Source organism: Aethalodelphis obliquidens, unplaced genomic scaffold (assembly GCF_003676395.1).
Source record: "Aethalodelphis obliquidens isolate GAN/ISIS:26980383/991018 unplaced genomic scaffold, ASM367639v1 scaffold2, whole genome shotgun sequence".
Taxonomy (NCBI): domain Eukaryota; kingdom Metazoa; phylum Chordata; class Mammalia; order Artiodactyla; family Delphinidae; genus Aethalodelphis; species Aethalodelphis obliquidens.
The window spans coordinates 23,404,408-23,429,404 of NW_020837946.1; the positions used below are offsets into that span (position 1 = coordinate 23,404,408).

Genomic DNA, 24,997 nt, shown 5'->3' on the forward strand with positions numbered 1-24,997 from the left:
AAATAAAAAGCAAGAAACAAACAAAATGGTAAGGATAAATGAAAGTAAAAAATCAAAAAGGGCTTGGTTTATATATAAGGATATGTAGTTGTTCCACAATCAAAATGAAATTACAAGAATTTATACTTTATAAAAATATTTTAGGAAAAAAATCGACATTTGCAACCAAAACATGAGAATACACATTGCATAGTGTATGTGTAATTGAAAGAAAAGTAACACTTAATTATTTCTCAATGTACCAATAATAAACATGATTCCCACTCTCTATCAGATAAATATCACTTTATACAAAGATTTGTAGAACAAATGAGAGACTCAAACATTGGGTCCTTGTCACATTCATAAAAGTGCATATAATTTTCAAATTCCACATAGTGCTTCTTAATGTTTAGTAACACCCTGGCAAAGTCCATTTCTACATCACAGGATCCTCATGCTTATCATCTAATGCTAGTTAATGAAAAGGCCTATAGTACTGACTGCTACTATGCAGTTTCCCAAATTTTACTTGGGCACAGTCATTATCTTAAGGAAGATACAATTCCTTAGTAAACATCAAATAAATAAACAAATTTTCACTCATAGAAATTATAGTTATTGTACTCCCAGTGCAAAATTTCACCCATTCAACCATTTCTTCATGTATGCATACATTCAATCAATGTTAACAGAACATGTTCAGGCCCCTGGTTAACTGTCAGATATGCATGAATATATTCATTTAACAAATACGTAAGTACCTATATTGTGCCAGTCCTTAACTCCATTATAGATTAAACACAGCTGAAAAAAGAATTACTTAACTGAAAAAAATGTTCTGAAGAAATTATCCATAGTTTATGACAGGGAGATAAACAGAAAATATCTAAGAGATTAGGAAGCTAAAATGAGATCAAGTACACATCTAATTGGAATTCACAAAAAGGTAACAGAGATAAAGGGAAAGAGGTTATATTTGAAATGATAATATATCTTTCTAAACTAGACCATATACTATATATAGTCATAAGAAAATGACATCTTGTAGTGAAATTCTGAGCAACAAAAAATACCCAATTTAAAAAGCAATTAATTAAACTAAAACCTTTGCTCTACTATATATGACATCTGTTTGTGATGCTGAAGTCAGCTTTCACAGTTTTTCACTTCATAAAACATTTCCAATTTCTAGAAGTTCTTACTGAATTCATAGTTTCCTATCATAAATTACAAGATATCATAAAATACAATTATATGTATTTTTATACCTACTTTGGAAATAGGTATCATCGTATTCAAATTGCAACCTCATATGAAATCAAACATCAGCTAACACAAACATAATAAAAACCAGCACACTGATAAACTTTCTGAGCTTATATAATTTGCACAAAAAAAGTTTTCTCTCATAATATGTAATACTAAAGTGCTTTCTGTGTAGTTTCTTGTAAATATTTGATACATATTACTTTCCATTACAACACAGAAAAATGTAACAAAACTATCACTTCAAACATCTAGCTGACAATAATTCACTATTTCATAGTTTCTCCTAGGAATTTTTCTATTATTCTACATACCAGACAAGAGTAAATGTAGAATTATAAACCCTTTTCAGGTAAGAAATTTGACTACTAAAACATTAATATTCTCTCTAGGTGGTAGCAATTATGAATAATTTTTAAAACATTTTATCATTTAAAATTTTTCTGTAATAAGCGCATCACTTTGATAGTCAAAAAATATGGTACATTTAAAATTTTTTGATAACTACTCCAAGTGAGTCTAAGTTTTATCTTATTCCTTAAATTCAGATTAAATAACAATTAATTAGTCTTTTTCCCAAAGTTCAGAGTAAATGACAATCAAGTCATTGTTTCCTAACTACAGGGCGAATTACATTTAATCTGAAGAATTTCTACTGCCATACCAACTTCTGTTCAAACTGAACGAAGAATAGGTAGATAAATGACAGACAGATAAAATACTTTAAAAATTAAGCCAAAATGAGAAAATGAAAAGGGAAAGAGTTAAATATATTAAAATAATTGTGAAGGACAGCAGGATTTACGAAGAACCACCAGTTAACCAATAAACCAAGTTCTTTTCAAAGTTGACTAAGTAAGGTTCTAGTTGATCAGCCAATCTGAGTAATAACAGAGATCACACAGCCAAATGCTGGCATGCCACAAGGAACTTAGGAAAAGGAACTGCAAGTCCTTTATCTAAAACTAGAAGGCATGTTTATAAGGAGCACAAAATTATTCAGTACGGAATTTAAGGAATAACTTTTATTCAGGTAACTGAGACTATGAAACTAAAAAAAAAAAAAGAAAACCTGTTTTCTTCATGTTGGGCTTGAATTTATTTCTTTTGATCAAAAGTCACTTCAAAACATCACAGATAAAAATGTAATTACAAACTTGATCTTCAAAGTAACTTATAAATGTCAGCCTAGAAAAACATGTAATATATTCATTTATAAATTAGATTAAATACCAGGAGATAATTTCATAAAGGAGTTATCTATAAACCATTATTTTATTTTAATAGAGATCTCAAGGATAAATAAATAAAATCATAAGCTCTTATAAGTAGAATGTAACATTTAGAGATTAACTGATGCAAGCATCAGTTCAATGCACAGTTCAACCTTTATGCCATCTTATATTTATTGTTTTTCACAGTCTTTATTCAACTTGAGAGTTAGAGTTCCTGAAATTATGGTAGTTTCACATATCATATTTATATCTGATTGTATTCTTCTTAAAAGTTATATATATATGAAAAAAATTTTTGATGTAAACAGAAATAAATATTCTTTGAAAAAAATGCAGTAAGGAAAAAATGAAGAAATAATCACATTACCCAAATAAAATTATGTAAACATTTTCGAGTTTCATTTAACAGACATGATCTTATACTACATGTTTTTATTTCTTAACATTAATATTTTAATATGAACATTTTTTATGTATGATTTTTAAAGACTTTCTAGTATTGTATGATCAACTATATTGAAACATTCACTTGTGATTAAAGATTAAGACTGCTTGTATAGTTTTGTTACTATAAATATGAGTGCAATAAACATCCCTGTGCATAGACTCTCTAGGCATCACTGAGCATAACTGATATTTCTTTAATATAAAATATTAGGAAAGGAACGACTGAATCAAGGCTGAGAAAAAGTTTTTGAATATGAGAATGCTACACATTTCTTTTAAGCCTTAATCAATCAGAGAACACAATGAACAGTCATCTGGAAATACCAGAATGTTATTTTTATTAAAAATTCACCATTTTGCAGTCTCTCTATATTTTAGAGCTTCCCATCATTCTTTTCTAAGTCAACATTATTGAGGTATAATTTACATAAAATAAAATGCATACATTTTAAGTGTAGAGTTCGGTAAGTTTGGACAAAGATAAGTAGGCATATAACCAACCACCTATATCTTCAAATCAAGATATAGAACATTTGCACTACCTCCCAAATTATTATTTTCTTATCCTTTACATACCTTACATACCTTATAGAGCATTATTTTACAAGGCTATAATTTTAGTTTTTATCAGTCACTTTCCTTTTAAGAAAATTAAGAAGAGGAAATCTTAACGTTTACATTAACCAGCATTTAACATTTCTAAATCTCTGTACAGTATTCAATTCTGCAGATCTAAGTTTCTTCTGGCTTACTTTTCTTTTGGCCCAAAGAAAATAGTTTAGCATTTCCTGTACTTTAGAATGGCTTGCAACAAAATCTCTCAGCTTCATTTGTATTGAAATGTTTATATTTCATTCTAATTTCTGAAAGATATTTTTATTGAATATAGAATTCTGAATTAAATTTTTCTACATTTTAAACATGTCATTTCATTGTTTCTAGCTGCCAATATTTCTGATGAGAAATAAGCCTTTATTTGCATTATTGTTTCCCTATAGGTAACGTGTTTTTTCTCTCTTGCTGATTTCAAGATTTTCTCACATAAATTTTGAGTATGATGCATCCAGGCATGATTTCTTTGTGTTTATAGTTAGTTGCTTTTTTTGGATCTGTGAGTATATGCTTTACATCAAGTTTGGAAAATTTTAGGTCATCTTTTGTTTAAATATTTTTATGCCCCATTCTCATTTTTTTTCCTTTGGGACTCCAATTACTTGTATGTTAAACAGGCAAATTTTCCTTAATTTTTTTTCTCTCTCTTCTTTAGAATAGATGATTTTTATTGATGGCTCTTAAAATTCACTGACACTTCCATCATCTCCAATCTATTGTGAAGTATAAAATTTTGATTTTAGTTATTGTATTTTTCAGTAAGAGATTTCTATTTCCTTTTTTTTTTTGAGTTTCCATTTATCTGCCAAGATTCTCTACCACTTCATTTATAATGTAATATTTTCCTTTAAGTCCTTGATCATATTAAAAAATAGTTGCTTTAGCATTTTTATCTGCTAAATCCAACACCTGGGCCATCTGAATATAGGTTTCCATTTATTGTTTTTGTCTTGATTGTGGATCACATTTTCCAATTTCTATAACATAACTAGAAAAATTTAATTATACACTGAGCAGTTATGAAGGTAGATTATTAAACTCTGGACAATTATCTTCCTCTGAAAGGTACTGATTTCTGTTCTAGTAAGCAGTTTAATTTTTTGATGATCACCTTGAATTCCAGGCTTAATTTTATGTTCTGTTCGAGTGGATCCATGGAAAGCCCTAAATATTCCCCAAGGTTCTCTAACTTGGCAAAATTCAAACTCTAAACTCTGTTTCCCCTAGGAATCCTGTGTAAGCTTTCTTTTTGGTTTTATAGGGTGGGTACAGTATGGTTAATGTTAATATGGTGTCACCAAGGTGTTGAAGAGGTCTTTCAATCCAGGCCTGGCCAGAACGCCAATATATCCCATCACTGCTTGACAATTAGAATCCCTGGTCCCCTCTTTTTGTTTTGTTTTTTCTGTTTTTTACTGGTTTTAATTTTTATTGTAGTTGATTTACAATGTTGTGTTAATTTCAGGTGTACAGCAAAGTGAATCAGTTATATATATACATATATCCACTCTTATTTGGATTATTTTCCCATATAGGCCATTACAGAGTACTGAGTAGAGTTCCCTGCGTCACACAGTAATTACTTATTAGTTATTTTATATATAGTAGTGTGTATATGTCAATCTCAATCTCCAAATTTATCGTCCCTCTCATACCCCCTGGTAACCATAAGTTTGTTTTCTATATCTGTAACTCTATTTGTGTTTTGTAGATAAGTTCATTTGTACCCTTTTTTTAGATTCCACATATAAGCGATATAATATGATATTTGTCTTTCTCTGTCTGACTTACTTCACTCAGTATGACAATCTCTAGAATAGCCAAAGGAATCTTGAGAAAGAAAAATGGAGCTGGAGGAATCAGGCTCCCTGACTTCAGACTTTACTACAAAGCTACAGTAATCAAAACAGTATGGTACTGGCACAAAAGAGAACTATAGATCACTGGTCCCCTCTGAATCCTAAAGAGTCTTTTCTCTCTGGCAAATCTCAGGTAGTCTTGCATGTGTAGCCCAGCCATCATCTAAGGACTCATAGTACACTCTCTCACAAACCAGGCCACTGTTCATTGCAGCACCCTCTTATCTGGTGCCCTTTCCTACAGATTCTAGATGCTTCAACAACTTATGAACTATAGTCTGCCTTTTCAGTTCAAACAGGACTGCCAGGCTCTTCTTGACCTCCATCGCCATAGAGTTTGGTTTGGAAATTTTCCCAGACAAAAAGTCATGATGATGGTGAAGCTCAACTTACAAATTTTCCTTCTATCATTTGCCTTCTGTGACTTGTGATGTTTTCCAATGCCTAAAAATAGTTGCCTCAAATATAAGGTTAAGAAGTCACCCTATCAGCATTTTGAGTTCTGATAGGATTGAAAAATCACCAACCTATAATAAATTACAGTTTTATTATATTTCACTTTTACCTGTAATTTCAGGAGCATGGAAACTATGCCCTATTTCCATACGCTTCAGTGTTTCTTGAAGTCCAGAAATCTAAAAAGTAAAATCCAAAGATATGAGGTTATATACTAAATAACTCAAAAAATGGGTTAAAATACAATGTTTAAATATTGATTAAAAATATAGAAAATATTAATTTCTCTTGGATTAATTCCTATGTATTTTAAAAATTTAAACATTAATTGTAACAAAAGAAAACACAATTTTATTAAGTTTAAATTCAATTCCATGGCAAGTATTAAGTATCTATTATGGGTAAACGCCTGAAACATTTATTTCACAGCATAGTTTCCTGAGACAACAATACTCATTGCACACTTTTAATGATAATTATTCAGGTGTCTACTTTGAGAGTTTTCTCCTCTGTTGAAATTGCTTCACAACAGCCTAATTCATCTTTATGTCCATAAAAGATGAGGTAAGTATTACTTGGGAAGTAAAATATGAAGAGACTGTTGTTATCCTAAAACTCTTAACTCATCTTCCACCCACAAACTTACTCCTTGTTTTATTTAATTTGTTAGTTTGGTGGCGTACCATTTACTGATATTTCCTGAAAAACAGACTTAAATTAAAAATTCAACCTTAAAAAGCTACCTCATCCCTTATATGATTATACCAACACAAAATATCATCTATTTAATTATATACAGATACACACATTTTTCTACTATCATTGAGTAGCAACATTTCCTTATTAATGGAAAATAGCAGATAATAATTTGTAATCTATGGATTAGTGCTCATGAAATGCCTGGGTGGGAAAAAAAAGTAAAAATTTTATATCTATTTTTGGATGCCAAATGGATTATAAAATTTTTTAATGAATTTCTTATTTAGTATAGTGTAAAATTTACATAAAAGTTGCAAATATGGTACAGAGAGTTCCTGTATACCCTGTTTCCCCTGTTAATGCCATGCATTACCATGGTACATCATCAGGCTCAACATCCAAACCAAATTTGGTTGGTGGTCCATCTATAGCTGCCCACAATAGTTCCTTTGTCCTTTGACATACTCCATTATCATATTGGGTATTTCCTTCCTCCCTCCCTTCCTTCCTTCCTTCTTTCCTTCCTTCCTTCCTTGTTTTCTTTTTTACATTATGAACATTTCCTAATTTCTAGCACAACATGATGCCCCAAATGCTCACCCGGGCTCATCTTGTATTTTCCTTACCCAGACTACACTCAGCCACTTCTCCAAGGAGCACTAACTACTTCCTCTTATTGGAGAATAGTATTAGAAATTGATATTGGGCACTGGATATACTTGTTGCTACTGCAGTGTCATTACTTCTAGACCCTCTCAGCAGACAGACCTAGAAATACATACATATATATGTATGTATCTTTTAGAATTTATCCTAAATTGAATCCCATGATCCAAAAACAATAAAATGTAATCTATTATACATATATATATATTCTAACAAATAAATTATATTTTATCTTTTTTGAAACATGGGGCTCTAATTCAGAATTTTGGACATTTTCAGTAATTTTGTAAAGTTGAAACTAATTAAATTATAGATGTTTCCATAAGACTTAAATAAATTTAAAAGTTGGGGACTTCCCTGGTGGCCCAGTGGTAAAGAATCCACCTTCCAATGCGTGGGACTCAGGTTTGATCCCCGGTCGGGGAACTAAGATCCCACATGCCTCGGGGCAACTAAGCCTGCGTGCCGCAACCAGAGAGTCCACGCACTCTGCAGCCCAGGCGCCACAACCAGAGAGAAGCCCACGTGCCTCATTGAAGAACCTGTGCGCCACAACGAAAGATGCCGCATGCTGCAAAAAAGATCCTGCGTGTCGCAACAAAGATCCTGCGTGTCGCAACTAAGACCTGACACAGCCAAAAATAAATTAAATAAATAAATAAATAAAATATTTTTTAAAGGTAAATAAAAGTTACATTGTTTATTATCTATCAAAAGAATTTATAAACACATATTTATTAGATTTTTGTCATCTCACAGTACACTTTCACTCTTATATACAAACTAAATAGCATTAAAAATTCTAAAAACTAACCCTTCTTCATGCAAAGTATTTGAGAAGTCTATATGTTAAGAGAAACACAGTAAGCTAAATGGTCATTAAGATAAGGTTTTTAAGGAAATGATAAGGAAATGACAATGAATGAGAGTCAGGACAATGAGGTCCAGATGTTAAGGATCTCACAGAAGGTGTAGCAGAGGCCATGGAATAAGCAAGGTATATTAGGTTCACACTCAAAAGAACCACCCAGAACCATGTACCTAAACACCAGGAATATAACCAAACCAGTCACACTACACTAGAAAGTGAAGGCCGAAAGGATAGCATGTAGACTTTGGGCCAGTGGACACATAAGGGTCTCTTGTACTAGGAGCCATCTGAGAAGAGTGAGAAGAAAAGGATGCTATTTGATGACAGAAAATTAACACTGACAGATATGTTTTAGCTAAACAATCAGTTAATATAACATTCAAACACCCTGTGTTAAACTCAAAGAGACCGTTTTAACCCAGAAAGATCTGGATAGTCTTTAATAGCAGGTTATGTTTTATTTTGCCTTCAGCAGGAGTAGGGGTTCAAACACAAAGTAAGTTGTAGATAATGAAGATACAGTTCTTTACATATCTGAATGGTAGTGTGTAAAATTCAACCCTTCCTCATAGAGAGAATGATTTTCATTTTTAAACATGTTTTCATTTTAGATATATATCAATCATAAGGCAAGTAATTTTATCTTTGTTTAATGAATGAGAAAAGAGACATATATGTAAAGTTACCTGAATGTTCACATGGCTACTTTGTAGCACAGCTGGGACTGACTCCTATCACTCCTAATCCTTAGCTCTTGTAACCAAACCAGTGATGAGCAATCTGAAACCCAAAGACTGTATATGGCCTAAATATGTCCTTAATATGGCCTTTGATCTAACCTCATGTTAGAGATAGGGGAACTGATGGCCATTCCAGGAAGATAACTTAGCCCTAATCACACTGATATTGCCTGGAAGATCTAGTCCAGTGATAGATAGATGGCAGATGTAGAAATCAACAACCTGTAGGGGAGTGTAGGCACTTGCCATCATGGATGCCTGGAAGGCCCTGATATCCCTGAATATTGAAACTTAGTCTGAGTGGTCTGTCAGAGACACCAAAGTATACGTGGTCACTTGGGAATGTATGGCCAGGGGACTGATGGATTCCTCCTGAGAGAAGAGTAATAGGGAGATGTGCATGAAAACAGGGGGAAAAGGAGAGTAAGATGAGGAGCAAAAGTCTAAGTTGTTTTGTGGCAGGAAAAGAAGCAGGAGCAACCTGAATCTAGCTCACAGTGTTCCAGGTTGTAGAACTGTCTCTTGTTGGGAGGCTGTGGGGACAGGTTAGATGAAAAAGAGCAAAGAGATGAAATTCTGAAGGTTTGACAATACAGTACCATAAAAATGTAAACTATTATTAAACTATTTTTATGCAATATTACCATTAATGCAATTCATACATTCAAGAATACACAATTAAATTTCAAGCACAAAGAAACACGAAGGGTTTCCCTGGTGGCGCAGTGGTTGGGAGTCCGCCTGCCGATGCAAGGGACACGGGTTCGTGCCCCAGTCCAGGAAGATCCCACATGCTGCGGAGCGGCTGGGCCCATGAGCCATGGCCACTGAGCCTGCGTGTCCGGAGCCTGTGCTCCGCAACGGGAGAGGCCACAGCGGTGAGAGGCCCGCGTACCGCAAAAAAAAAAAAAAGAAACAAGGAGACAAGTGATGTTTTTATTGTAGTAGCTGAAGATTATACTCAAGAAAAGACAATATACAGTTGATTAAAGTATGTCTTAATAAAATCATTCACACTTTTGTAACCATCGTGCAAGCTTCTGTAGCTTCTGAAAGTTTGACCAAAAATTAAAATCTCCAGAAAACAATAAAAGAATGTTAAGCATAGTAGCAGTTTTATATTTTCTAATAAAGTGTTACATATTTTTAATGTGGCCAAGAAACATTTTGTTTTATTTTTCTTGAATTCTATACTAGAGATTCCTCACCACTACCCCAGGCCTAGGCCTATACAAAAACCCTGCAAGAAGAATGAAAAAGGGTGTCAACAGCAAAAATGACTGAAAATTGCGTCAGTAACTAGGTGTTTCAAATATTCATTTGGGGGTAAATTGCATGGACTTTCTATTCATTATCTCACCTAAGTTTCACAACAATATTAAAAGATAGGTCATTGTGGTTATACTTTATGTATGAGAAATCTGAATTTAAAGTGTTTAGGTAAGGTCCAGGTTTATAGCTGTCAAAGCTGGCATTTAAAACCCAGCTTAAATGTTGTTATGTTTTAATGGCTGAGTTTTTCTCTGTAACTATATTTTAATAATCTCCTAAAAAGTTACATTTTAATTAAATAGTTTTAATTCAATAATAATCTTTGTAGTTTTAAAATGGATATAATACTTTTCCTGGATGTTTCCAAATTAATCTTTTTTACATGACAATTGGGGGAAATCTTTTAAAATTTAACTCAGAAACAAAACCAATATTTCTAATAATGTTATAAAAACTAAATGGTTAAAAATCATTTTCAGGTAGCTTGGATGGTCTCTTTACCTGTCCCACTGCTCTGTCTCTTTCCAAAGAGGTCAGCATTTTCTGCTTCAGTAAAGCGTGGTGCTTCTCATATAATACTCTTATAGTTGGTTCATAAGATGCGTAATGTAACTTCAACCTATGAAAAATAAAGGGCATCTTAAAGGGTAATTGAGTTAAATCAGTGATTCCATATAACACCTAAATCTTTTTTCTATTTTTTTTCATTGGAATAAGAAATGAATTAACCATATAAAGGTCAACACAACAGAGCCAAGAAGTTCAAGAACTACTATTTGGCATACAACTTCCCTGCAACCTAGGTGGAGGTGGGAAAGTCACATTTCTCTTGGGTTAACTAGTTCTCTGTTTACTTTTGTTGTATTCAAGTATGCACCCAGAAGTTGCTGCTATTCATTGACAGAAAACAAAATTGCAGTTTCTTTAATTAGAAACAATTTTCAAAAAGACAAGGGCTACAAACAATAGATGATTAAACAGAAAGGGTGTCATTCACATCAAAATTAAGGATGGTCTTGAAAACAAGTATGAATAACCTCATATTAAGAAAACTAAGTATAAAATATTTTGATATCTCAATTCATCTCAACGTATGATATAAATTTTAAGAATCTGTTTTATTTGAAAACGCTTTCAAAATATTTTTTCACTTTTATGAAGCGTGATTTACATGGAGTGAAATATATAGACCTTAAGTATTACAGTTTTCATGCATGCCCAGGTAGTCCACATTGTCATCAAAATATAGAGCATTTCTAACATTTCAGGAGATTCTAGACCTTCATATACTTGGAATCATAGAACATGTTCTCTTCAGAAACTGGCTTATTTCACTCAGCATAATTTTTTTTTAGATCCTTCCATGTTGTTGTATATATCAGTAATTCATTCCTTTTTATTGTGAGTACTATTCCTTTGTATATATATTCTACAATGTGTTTATCCAATATTATGCTGATGAAGAACTGAGTTATTTTCAGTTTGGGACTATTATGAATAAGGTTTCTATGAAAATTCTTATACAAGTCATATAAGATATTTTTGGTTATGTACCCTCATTTCTCTTAGAAACCATACCTAGGAGTTGAATTGCTGGGTCATAATTTATACTTCCAACAGCAATATATGAGACTCCTGGTTACTTCACCTCTTTGCCAACATTTGGTGATAATTAGTATATCTAGGGTTTGACAATTTTATTATCAATTTTGCCAGTTTTGTTATATTTTTATACAACCAATATATGATTTTGTTGAATTTTTCTTATGTTTATAACTTTGCTAGTTTATTGGTTTCTGATCTTCTTTTTCTTTCTTTGTATTTAATTGTTCTTTTTTGAGCTTCTAAGGTACAAGATTAGACCATTAGTTTAAATTTTTCTTCTTTTCTAATATAAGCTATCAATTTCACTTTATGCACTGCTTTGGCTGAATCCCACAAATTTTAATGTTACATTTTAAATCATTCAGTTCAAAATATTTTCTCATTTCCTTCTTTGATTCATGGGTGATTTAGAAATATGTTACTTAATTTCCAGTTATTTGGAAATTTTCCAGAGCTTTTTGTCATTGATTTTTAATTTAATTTGATTGAGGTCAGAGATACTTTGTACGGATATCAGTTCTTTGAAATTTATAGAGATTTGTTTTATGGCTCAGCATACGACCTATTTTGGTGAGCATTCCATAGGCACTTGAAAAATCCAAAGTATTGACAGAATTCAAGAAATATCAATTATGCACAATTAATTTGTCCTATTCTGTCAACTTGAGAATTTTTTCCTATTTTTCTAATAATTGCTATAAGAGGAATGTTAAAATCTCCAATTATAACTATGGAAATATCTATTTTTCCCTTCTGCTTTATCAGGGTTTGCTTCATGTATTTTCAAGTCTTATATTAGAATCATGCATATTATATCTTTCTGATGAACTGACTCTCATCAACATGAAATGACTTCTTTTTCTCTGGTTCTCAGGATGTCCCTGACAATGTTGTTTCTGTAGTGCTCCTCCTCAGGCCCTATGGGCTTGCAGAGGTGGCCCTCCTGCCCTAGAAAGAGCTAACACTTCAGCTGTGCTGAAAGCTGCTGCAGAGGCCTTTCGAAGTTTACCTTTAAGCTTTTTATAGGGCAAGTCTAAAATAGTTCCTTCTCCAAGACTAGAATAGCTCAGCTCCTATGGCAGGGTTTATCAAGGGTCTTAACTGAGTGCTCAGAGTATTCAGTGAGTTTTCTGCATTGTAGCTGGTCAGAACTCCTACATCTCTGGAATCTCCATTTGGCACACAGTTGCCCAGGAGCTGTTCTTTGCAGGCTTCATGTTCTCTTACCATGTACTTCCACAACTTAGTATCTGGTCAAAGACTAAAAGGAACCACTACAGATATTTCTCAAGTACCTTTTCATGTACCTCCCTCCTTTTGTGCACCCTGTCCTGCAAATTCTAGCTCTCTAAGCAGCCCTGAACTCCGACCTCTGCCTCGTCAGCTCATCAAGACTACCGTGGTCTGTTTGGGTCCCACCTTGTCATACTATTTTCTGAAAAGTGACTCCAGACAGAAATCTGGGCTGATCATGCTGCTCACTTTGTGTATTTCCCTCCTCTTAGACATCCCAGTTCTACTCTACAAAACAACACCAAAAATTCTGTCCAGTTTTGTAGTTCATTACAGTGGACAGCTAGTCCAGTACCAGCTGGAGAGCTAGCTTTATACCAGTTATTCTTATATGACTCAAAGCAGAAGTCTCCCAAAATAATTTTACATTTGTTTTTATTAAAAAATTAAAACAGTAGTCCTCATTTTATAAAATATTTTCATGAATATATTTATGAAAGCAATTGATTTATAAATCATATTTCTCAATATAATTTTGATTATACTTCATTGATGACAGTAATAAAACCTAAGCATTAAAGTTATGATATATATTTATATTATATTATATATAATAATATGTATTTTATATATGTTATACTTAGTGTGTATTAATTCAGTCACACTCAGCAAAGCAAGGGAGAGTAATAAAATAAAAGATATCAGTAGTATATATAATTTCATCCCCTATTCTACTTAATGTACTTAGCATATATATATTTTGCTATATACTATAAACTTCTAGGGACATTTATACATTTGTAAACACATATTCAGGTACAGAGTTATATACACAAAACATTGTGTGCTGAGTTTGTGGGCAATTGAAGTAAAAACATTACTGATGATTTTGGCATCTACTCATTCATGTGACATGACTGGATTATCCTCTGTGCAAAGAATTAGCAACACATAAATACCAATAAGATATAACAAGGAAACATTCACAGAAATCTTCTGTTTAATCAGACTGAAAAAGTGTGACTGTTTCATAAATTCCATAAGAACCTCATAATGCATCCACTTATAAGTTCTAAATGTTGGTATTAAAAATTCTGAAAATAAGTACATTCATGATAAGTCACTCGTGTTAAACAGGAAATTCTGAAAAATTGAGAGGTAAAAGCAACAAATTACAACTTAGTTGAACAATTTAGAGAAAACATTAAGGTTAACTTTTTGTAGTTTATGATAAAAAGACACATCATTGAAATATTTGGGTAAAATATGACACAGAGAACTCAGACCCTAACTTATCCTGGAATCAAAAACCCTCTTCTCTATAGCTGATTTATTATGCAACGGCGCAATTACAAGATAAGGTGTTCACTGCTGACTGATTAACTTCACTGGTGATTGATTAGCTTCATGACTAGTTTTTTGGGGACTCTCAGTTCATCAATGAAATTTTGTTTTAGGTCCTTAGAAAAAATATATTAGTGATTTATCCAGATGGTTCAATGGAGACATTATTCTTACTGATTAAATATGGAAATAAAGGCTATCTGAATATACACTAAGTGTAGTTATATTCCAATGTAATGTGGATTTCTTCACTGGGGCCCCTAAGGATTACAAAAAGCATAATCTGAAAATGCTGAATTTTTACATGAAATAAATTATAATAGTATTCTCTTTAAACATTCTAGGAAGTTTAACAAGTATGATATATTTTACACATAGGCTCGAAGTCTCAAAAAAATAATTTAAAACAAAAACTCAAACAACAATTTACCATGAATACAACATCAGCAACAGTGAACAATCATATTTCAGCTGCCACAGCTGGATACCAAGGTGCTCTGAGACTGTCATCAACCCAAGTAACTGAAGTACTGAAGCCTGCCTGTATCAGCACAGAGGGTGAGAATGGACTCAAACCTGAGATCTTTCCCATGAAGAATGTACTGTGATTCAAACTCACGTATGTGTATGTGTATGTATGCACACACACACACACACACACACACACACACAAAACTACTAAAATACCTTTGGGCTTTTCCTCTGGGCAAATGGGTACCTCACCCTGATGAAGGCACAGCAATTAGTTATCTTTGTACAAGAAAAAGCTTCACTACCTTTATAGACTTCTACATGACTTCAGAAGAGCCACAGGCCTCTTTATTGTCCTGAGAGTAAAATAGTTCCCAAATATAAAAGATATAAAATTAACTCCCAAATATTAAAATATAAAAATTTTTAAAACAAAATACAATATACAGTTCTAAAAAGAGACCTGTATAAAAATGCAAAAGGGAAATCTACGTGAAATAGTATATATTTAGCACATACTTTCAGTGTTAGGGTATGTGCAAAGTACTTACTATCTATTATGTTCCAGACACTATATTAGGTACTTTTATTATGACAGTTTTTACAGATAAGAAACAGAATTACAATGAACACACAAAGGTAAGTAGTGGAGCCAGGCTTCCAATGTTTATGTGACTCCAAAATCCAAGCTCTTTCCATTACATTGTACTACTTCTCAATTAATGTTATTGTTAAGAGGAAAACAAATCATTTCAAAGACTTTTTTCTGAATTTTTCTGGACTTGGAACAATTTTATGAATCAAAAAAATAATTTAGACCAAAATATGAAACCAAAAGCATTGATTAAAGTCAATGAATAAACACTCTCAAGGCCTTTTTTTCAAGTTAATGCAATCTCTTTCATTAAACTGGTTTTGATTTCTATAGAGATTCAATTAAGAAAAATCAGAAAAACGCTAATTTCTAATATATTGCTAAGTTAAAAGGTACATTGATTCTTTCGAGACAGCCTATAATTAAGAAATCATAATAGTCATAATGACCATAATCACTACTAAAGACAGCAATTATCCTGACCACCCCTAAGCTATGTTGTTCAATACAGTAGCCACTAGCCAAATGTGGCTATTTAAATTTAAACTTAAATTAATTAAAATTAAATAAAATCAGCAATTTAATTCATCAGTTGTACTAGCCACACTGAAAGTGCTTAGTAGAGGATGTGACGAATGGCTATCATATGGGGCAGTACAGATATAAAATATTTATAACATTACAGAAAGTTCTATTGGGCAGCACTGCCCTAGAACAAGCAAAGGAGAATTTTAGTTAGAGATTATAAATTCTTTTCTTATTTGGTGGGTGGGGGGGGTGGTCAGGGAGACGAGGAGGGCAGAGGGAAGTGAATCTGAGTATCATTAGAGTAATTTCTAAAAGTCTTAGGATAAATTCAAGGTTATGCAGTATGTGGCCCCTTCCACCTTGCCCTTGTCAAGCTGCTTCTGCACTTTGCTCTCCATTCTTACAATTTGGCGAACATGTCATGTTCCTCCAGTGACTTGGTGCCTTTGCACAGGAAGCTGACCCCACTCCCTCACCCTGTTAACTCATACTTTAGAATTCATTTCCTTTAGGAATAGGTCCCTGAACCAACTCACTCTCCAATCTGGTTGGGGTGACCACCTCTTGGCTTGCATAAAAACAATGCAGTATATTTCACTATATTTCTGTTTAACTCCTCCCCCATTACACATCTTAATAGTCTCTGGGAACCTTGACAGCAAGGACCTAAACTTGCTCATCTTTGTATCAAACACATGGCACACAGTAGATGCTCAATAAATGCTGAATGAATAACTTTACCTGGAACCTTCTTCCATGGCCAAATGGCTTAACACAAATTAAATAGTTCTTTGATAAATATGCCAACAAATACTAGCAGCTTACCCTTTGAGGTCATTAATTAATTTGTCTTTCTCCTGGACTGTTCTCTTGTGGTGCATTCGATGAAAATCACGTTCTTTCTGAGTTTTCAGCAGATCTTCTCTAGCCTTGCTGAAAAATAAAAATAATAACAACTTTAAAAATCACTGCTAATTCTTTTCTGAAAAAATTATTTACTTATCAGTTCAAATCCAGTACTAAGCAATTCAAAAGATTATTGAAAAGCAAAGATTCCACTATAATTCTCATTGAAATATCCCAACCAATATAACATATATGGGGGTGGGGAATGAACAGGCTAAAACCTGTAGTTTCAAAACTATCATTTATTCACGTTTCATTTAAATAAAGGAAAATTAAAGGTATGCTGCCACAATAACACATAATCCATCTATTTTCAAAGACAATTTGCTTATAAAATTGAAATACATATAAAATAGGATAATTCAAAATAATTACAAATAAAGGAAAAAACTTTACAAAATTTAATTCTGAACTTGCTTGAATATATGGTTAAGTGGGCTACTTAGTTCTGATAATTGTAAAAAAGAAAGCGTATAAATTCTAGAAAACCAAGATTTCATTCTGGTAAGGCATGTGAAAAATATATACCACCTACAGATCATATTACTAAAATAATTGGTAACTTAATGAGAAAAGTCTTCAATATCAGTGTTGTGATACAGAAGCATTCAACTGGATATATCTTCTGTAGATCCCTGGCATAAAGCAAGCGAGAGTATTCTTTCTCAGCCCAAGTCGTATGTGAAAAAATTAATGGGAATGTTTCCCCCACCTCTACAATGTAAGTTAGTTTCAATGTAATAATGTAAAATATAATTTATAATGTAAAAGTGGTTATCTAACAGTCTTAGTTAACTGACAAAGTGCTACTGCACTGAGATTCTAACATTCTGAAAAATGGATGGACTAAATTTGAGTACTGACAGCTCTCAAAAAGATCAGAATGGAATAAATCTGCCTCTCATATTTCAAAATTCAGATTATATGAAATAAATGCACGCAATAGATTTCTGCTTTAGGAGCTATGTCAGAGCAATCATTGAGGAATGGTGGCTGGGATACTGCCAGAGCACTGGTATGAGTTTAGGTTTTCAGACTTCGGATGGCACATATTATGATCAGTGAGACTTCTTGCTGAAAGATCAAGCCACACGTGGCATATGATGAAAGTGTCTTTTCCATTCTTCCAAGTTTCTTTCTTTCTCCCCTACCATCTCCCACTTATTTTGGATGACCTGTACTGTTCTTCATTCTACTGTCAATGTTGTAGTTTTGACCACATGTAAATAAACATTGTGTCACAGTACTTCATGGTCTAACCATCTAACCCTCAACTTCCTTTCCAGGCCAACAATCTTGAAGGCACAAGAAAATGTTGATTAAAATATTGAGACTTGAAAAATCATCTGTGGAATATTCCAACTATTAGATAAACAAACAGTTTGTTCTTTCCAGGTTTTAACTCTGTGTGTATGTGTGAGAGAAGATGGACCAAAAAAAAGAGAGAACCCCTCTGCCACCAAAATGTGCCCAATGAGTAGAGAAGTGAGTATAAGGAGGAGTGAGTTTAAGTAGAATGACTAGAAAAGATAAATGGCTGAGTTGGCATTTTGTTGTGAAAACACAAGAACATCACTTGAATTCACATTCACTTATAAGAAAAGTATGTAAAGTGTCTTATATACTATCATGCACATAGAAAATATTCAATAAATGCTACTGTAATCATCATCATCATCATATTACTATTTAGTATAGTAGAACAGATATATTCAATTCCTCAAACAGCTACATTTATCTACCTAAAATAGGGGGCATGCCAGTAGGTAAATATCCTCTAAGGGATCAAAAATATCAGAATACATGATTATTAGTAACACTGATCTTTTTGTATATCTTTATAAAAGAATTTAAACTTTATGAACATCGATTTTGAGTCTACTAAAACTCCATTTTGAGTCTACAACAACTTGATGAATTACTTCATGGGCTTATATTTTATTTATCTTATCTGAAATGTAAGATATTTAATCTTATAAATATCTCATAATATTTAAAATAGGTTAAAATAATAGGTTTATAATAGGTTAAACTCATAATAGGTTAAAAAAAACTTAGAAAAATAATATTGCAGAGTTTCTTAAGCAGAACCACAAATGTGCAGCACTGCATCAACTCACTTTTTAAATATACACTTAAAGTCCTATTTGTACTCATCCCAGGAAAGAAAGCATAGGAATTGACTGAAGTATTGGACTTTATAAAGTTTTTCTGACCATTAAATTGGTTTTCAGAGACTCGCTTTCTGTTTGGACAAATGAAGTCTACTCAGTGAAACAATTTAAATTCATTTCATGGTGATGTTTCTCCTATTATGACCTTCCTGCTGCCCATTTGCTTAATAAAAGGAAAATAAAAGTTGTACTAAAAAATAAAGTTTGAAATATTCATATAAGCTATTAATATTTAAACTATATAGTATTTTCTCATTATATTAGTAGAGCATCGTTGTGTTTAAGAAAAACTTTTATTAAGACAGACACCAAATATATAAATTCTATTTCAAGTACAATGAAGCAAGTTATTCAGTGAAACATTCTATTTAGATTCGTATATCAAAAAGAACACACTACTTAAATGCTTTTCCTTAATGAGATGGCAGAGTGACTAACTTCCCCATTTCAGGAAAGCAGCATATCAAAATATATAATTAAATTATAAAATATCAAGATACTCATATATTTTCATACTATAAAAGCACTGTCCCCAAAACTCCATGTTTAACATATTAACGTGATTTAATAATGTACTCTAAAAAATTATTTTTAACTGAATGCTCCAAGTAAAATAATTTTTATTAACTGAATAGTTTTTACTAAGCTTTTAATAATAGATTTATTGAGTTATTCTGTTATCATAATTTGGCAAAAGGTATCATATAAACATTTTCTTGTTTACATGCACCAATCAAAGTAGGCCATCTTTATCATGTATTTTTTCGTGTGCAAACTTGAATCAAAGTAATTTCTGATAACAGTACTGTATAATTACCAACTATTTCATTCTCTTCAATTGGTTATAAATAAATTTGTTTAACCCACTACAATTATTATTGGAATAATTGTCAGATAGCCAAAATACTACTCAGCTAGATTAGATGCAAACTTTCATTATATTCTTAACCAAAAAAGAAAGGGGTATACCCATGTCTGGAAAAAAATATCTTCTTAATTTAACAAGCAATTACCTAAACACTAAAGCATGAAATTTTATGGGCCTCATTATTATCTTTATCCACAGTGTGTGTTTCTGAAAGTCATTAAATTAAATGGGTCTTTGGAAATGCTGGGTACTCTTTGACCTTTCATAGAAGTGAATTTTGTAAGTGAAATTAGGGCCTATTAGTAAAGCACCTAATTTTTTCTCAGTATTAACAGCCGTTTGATTTTCATTATGCCTATATTTTCCGGCAGAAGATAAAACCAAGTATTTCATTATTTTTAAGATGGTACACTTTAATCTTCTATTTAGAAATCCCAGTCAGTATTATTTCCTGCCTAATCTTCAGGACTCTCAATAAAACTTTTCTGGTCTGCATTACATTTCCTTACTATAAAAGCTCAGCAAAGGAAGACAGTACTCTAAATGGGGCAAGATGTAGCTTCAGAGAAAATTATTTAAATTCCCATCATAAAAGGAAAACGATGCCTACTCCTAAGGAATACTATAAAAGAGGCAAAAATCTTCAATTAACTACTCTAAAAATTGTTAAAAGCTTAATTAAAGAGCCAAAATGGTTTTTTTCTTAATTTTTATTGGAGTATAGTTGCTTTATAATATTGTTAGTTTCTTGCAGTACAGCAAAGTGAATCAGTCATATGTATACATATATCCACTCTTTTTTCCATTTCCTTCCAATTTAGGTCATCACAGAGCATTGAGTTCCCTGTGCTATACAGTAGGTTCTCATTAGTTATTTGTTTTATACATAGTAGTGTATATATGTCGATCCCAATCTCCCAATTCATTCCAACCCCCTCTTCCTCCCTTGGTAAACATAAATTTGTTCTATACATCTGTGACTCTATTTCTGCTTTGCAATAAGTTCATCTCTACCATTTTTCAAGATTCCACATATAAGCAATATTATAAGATATTTGTTTTTCTCTTTCTGACTTACTTCACTCTGTATGACAGTTGCTAGGTCCATCCATGTTTCTGCAAATGAGACTATTTCACTCCTTTTTACAGCTGAGTAATATTCCATTGTATATATGTACTACATCTTCTTTACCCATTCCTCTGTCAATGGACATTTAGGTTGCTTCCATGTCTCGGCTATTGTAAATAGTGCCACAATGAACATCGGGGTGCATTGCATCCTTTCAAATTACAGTTTTCTCCTGATATATGCCTAGCAGTGGGATTGCTGGGTCATATGGTAGCTCTATTTTTAGTTTTTTAAGGAACCTCCATGCTCTTCTCATAGTGGCTGTACCAATTTACATTCTCACCAACAGTGTAGGAGTATTCCCTTTTCTCCACACCCTCTCCAGCATTTATTGTTTCTAGATTTTTTGATGATGGCTATTCTGACTGGTGTGGGGTGATACCTCATTGTAGTTTTGATTTGCATTTCTCTAATAATTAGTAATGTTGAGCATTTTTTCATGTGTTCGTTGGCCATCTGTATGTGTTCTTTGGAGAAGTGTCTATTTAGGTCTTCTGCCCATTTTTTCATTGGGTTGTTTTTTTTTATATTGAGCTTCATGAGCTGCTTGTATATTTTGGAGATTAATCCCTGGTCAGTTGCTTTGTTTGCAAATATTTTCACCCATTCTGAGGTTGTCTTTTCAATTTGTTTACGGTTTCCTTTGCTGGAAAAAGCTAAAGTTTCATTAGGTCCCATTTGTTTATTTTTGTTTTTATTTTCATTACTCTAGGAGGTGGGTCAAAAAAGATCTTGCTGTGATTTATGTCATAGAGTGTTCTGCCCATACTTTCCTCTAAGAGTTTTATAGTATCCAGCCTTACATTTAGGTGTTTAATCCATTTTGAGTTTATTTTTGTTTATGGTGTTAGGGAGTGTTCTAATTTCATTCTTTTACAGGTAGTTGTCCAATTTTCCCAGCAGCACTTATGGAAGAGACTGTCTTTTCTCCATTGTATATTCTTGCCTCCTTAGTCATAGATTAGGTGGCCATACGTGCATGGGTTTATCTCTGAACTTTCTATTCTGTTCCATTGATCTATAATTCTGTTTCTGTGCCAGCACTATACTGTTTTGATTACTGTAGATTTGTAGTATAGTCTGAAGTCCGAGAGCCTGATTTCCCCTAGCTCCATTTTTCTTTCTCAAGATTGCTTTCACTCTCTGGGGTCTTTTGGTCAAAGTGTAAAAAATTTTGTTCTAATTCTGTGAAAATTACCCTTGGTAATTTGATAGGGATTGCACTGAATCTTTAGATTGCTTTGGGTAGTACAGTCATTTTCACAATATTGATTCTTCCAATCCAAGAACATGTTATATTTCTCCAATTGTTTGTGGTATCTTTGATTTCTTTCACCAGTATTGTATAGTTTTCTGAGTAGAGGTCTTTTGCTTCCTTAGGTAAGTTTATTCCTCAGGATTTTATTCTTTTGATGTGATGGTAAATGGGATTGTTTCCTTAATCTCTCTTTCTGATCTTTCATTGTTAGTGTATATAAATGCAACATATTTCTGTGTATTAAAAAAAAAGTACACACTGCTATATTTAAAATGGATAACCAACAAGGACCTACTGCATAACATAGGGAACCCTGCTCAATATTATGTAACAACCTAAATGGGAAAAGAATTTGGAAAAGAATAGATACATGTATATGTATAACTGAATTACTTTGCTGTAAGCCTGAAACTGTCAACATTGTTAATCAACTATACTCCAATATAAAATAAAAAGTATTTTAAAAAACATATTTCTGTGTATTAATTTTGTAACCTGCAACTTTACCAAATTCTTTGATGAGCATTAGTAGTTTTCTGGTAGCATCTTTAGGATTTTCTATGTATAGTATCATGTCATCTGCAAACAGTAACAGTTTACTTCTTTTTTTCCAATTTGGATTCCTTTTACTTCTTTTTCTTCTCCAACAGCCATGGCTAGGACTTCCAAAACTATGTTGAATAATACTGGTGAGAGTGGGCATCCTTGTCTTTTTCCTGATCTTAGAGGAAATGCTTTCAGCTTTTCACCATTGAGTATGATGTTAGCTGTAGGTTTGTCATATATGGCCTTTATTATGCTGAAGTAGGTTCCATCTAAGCCCAATTTCTGGAGAGTTTTTATCATAAATGGGTGTTGAACTTTGTCAAAAGCTTTTTAAAGAGCCAAAGTGTTAATAGCACACATTCACATAAGTCCCTCCTATTTGCCAGGCACAGCTACAGGCCCTGGGGATATACTGAGCACAACCCTATTATATGTAGTTCACAATGTAACAAAAATGTATACATTAGATAATTAGATGTAAAGGGCACAAATTTCGAGCTCCTTCATCTAATAACCTTATTAGGTTATCTTTAAAGATAAATATATCAATCCTTCCCCCCAAAAAAGTATGTATGTATAAATATATGTGTACACACACACACATTCTTCCCAAATTGTTATAGATTCAACTCAATCTTAATTCTAATCCCACCCCTGTCTTTCTATAGAAATTGACAAAGTGATTCTTAAATTTGTATGAAAATGCAAAGGACCTAGGATAGTCAAACTGTCCTTAAAAAAGAAAAACAAAGCTGGAAGACTAACTCTATCTGACTTTAAGGACTTAATTAAACTTACAGTAATCAAGAGTGTGGTATTAGTATAAGGATAACAAATAGGTTAATGGAACAGTATAGAGTATAGAAATAGACCCACAATTACAGGGTCAATTGATTTTCAACAAAAATGCCAAAGAAATTCAATGAAGGATGAAAAATCTTTTTAAGAATGGTGCTGGAACAATTGACTACTCCTACCGGAAAGAAAATTAACCTCTAGCTCATACCTCACACAGTATACAAAAATTAAAGCTAGATCACAGGCTGAAATACAAATTCTAAATCTGTAAAGGTTTTAGAAGAAAACAATATTTCTGTGACCTGGGAGTAGGCAATGGTATCTTAGCCAAAATATCAAAAGCAATATTATAAAAAAGATAAATTAGACTTCCTCAAAATTTAAAACTTCTGCTCACCCAAAGACACCATTAAGAAATTGAAGAATCAAGCCATAAACTGGAAGAAAATATTCACAATATTCTGACAAAGGATTTGTAACCAGAATATATAAAGAACTCTTACAACTCAAAAATAAGACAACTAATTCAACCAAAAACAGGCAAAAGATTTACACAGAAAGCAGGATCAATGAATGGCCAATAAGCACACACACACACACACACACACAAAATGTTCACAATATCATTAGTTATCAGGAAAATGTATATCAAAACTACAAGAAGCTGCTACCATACAACCACTAAAATGGCTGAAATTTAAAAGACTAACAAAACTCAATGTTGGTGACAATATGGAGCAATTGGAACTCTCATATATTGCTCTTGAGAATGTAAAATGACTCAACTTGAATGTCAGGAAATGGACTAGCAGTTTCTTATACATCTACCCTTCATAAATTCCATTCCTAAGTTTTTATCCAAAAGAAAGAAAGCACATCCTCACAAAAAGACTTGTACACAAATGTTCATAGCAGTATCATTCATAATAACCACAGTTGGAAACAACTCAATAGAAAAAGGGTAAACAAATTGTGGTATACACTACACAATAGAGTACTACTTAGCAATAAAAGGGAACAAATTATTGATAAATGCAAAAATCACATATAAATTTTACAGACTTTAGCTGAGTAGAAGATGTCAAAGACAAAGAAATGAATATTCTGTGATTCCAGTTATGAAGTTCTCAAACTGGCAAAGCTAATCTAAGGTGGAAAATAAAATCAGAACAGTGATTGCCAGGGGAGGGAATGACTGAGAAGGGACACAAAAGAAATTCCTGGATAGACAGAAATGTTCTATAGTAACATGAGTATGGAGGTTACAAGACTTCATCTGTTTGTCAAAATTATGTAGCTAAGACTTGTACATTTCAATTTATGTAAATTATAACACAAAAAAAGAACTGTAAAAAATAATATAATAAACAGGATGTGGGGTAGGGTGTGGGTGGAGATAGAAATAAGAATGGCAGAAAGTTGATAAGTGTTGAAACT

The 24,997-nt window shown here is 32.6% G+C and overlaps 1 protein-coding gene across 5 annotated transcripts in view; it reads right to left on the bottom strand.

Annotated features, from left to right (window-relative positions):
- Positions 1-24,997, bottom strand: part of SPAG16 (sperm associated antigen 16) — a 325,936-nt gene that overhangs the window by 269,094 nt on the left and 31,845 nt on the right. For 4 of the 5 annotated variants that reach the window (XM_027122178.1, XM_027122197.1, XM_027122173.1 and 1 more), the window contains 3 exons: positions 16,707-16,814; positions 10,607-10,724; positions 5,967-6,036 (listed from right to left, as the gene is read on the bottom strand). In XM_027122178.1, coding sequence (XP_026977979.1) covers positions 5,967-6,036; positions 10,607-10,724; positions 16,707-16,814 — 296 coding nt within the window. Of the gene's footprint in view, positions 1-5,949; positions 6,037-10,606; positions 10,725-16,706; positions 16,815-24,997 lie in introns of those variants that run through there. The other variant, XM_027122206.1, reaches the window with a different exon arrangement.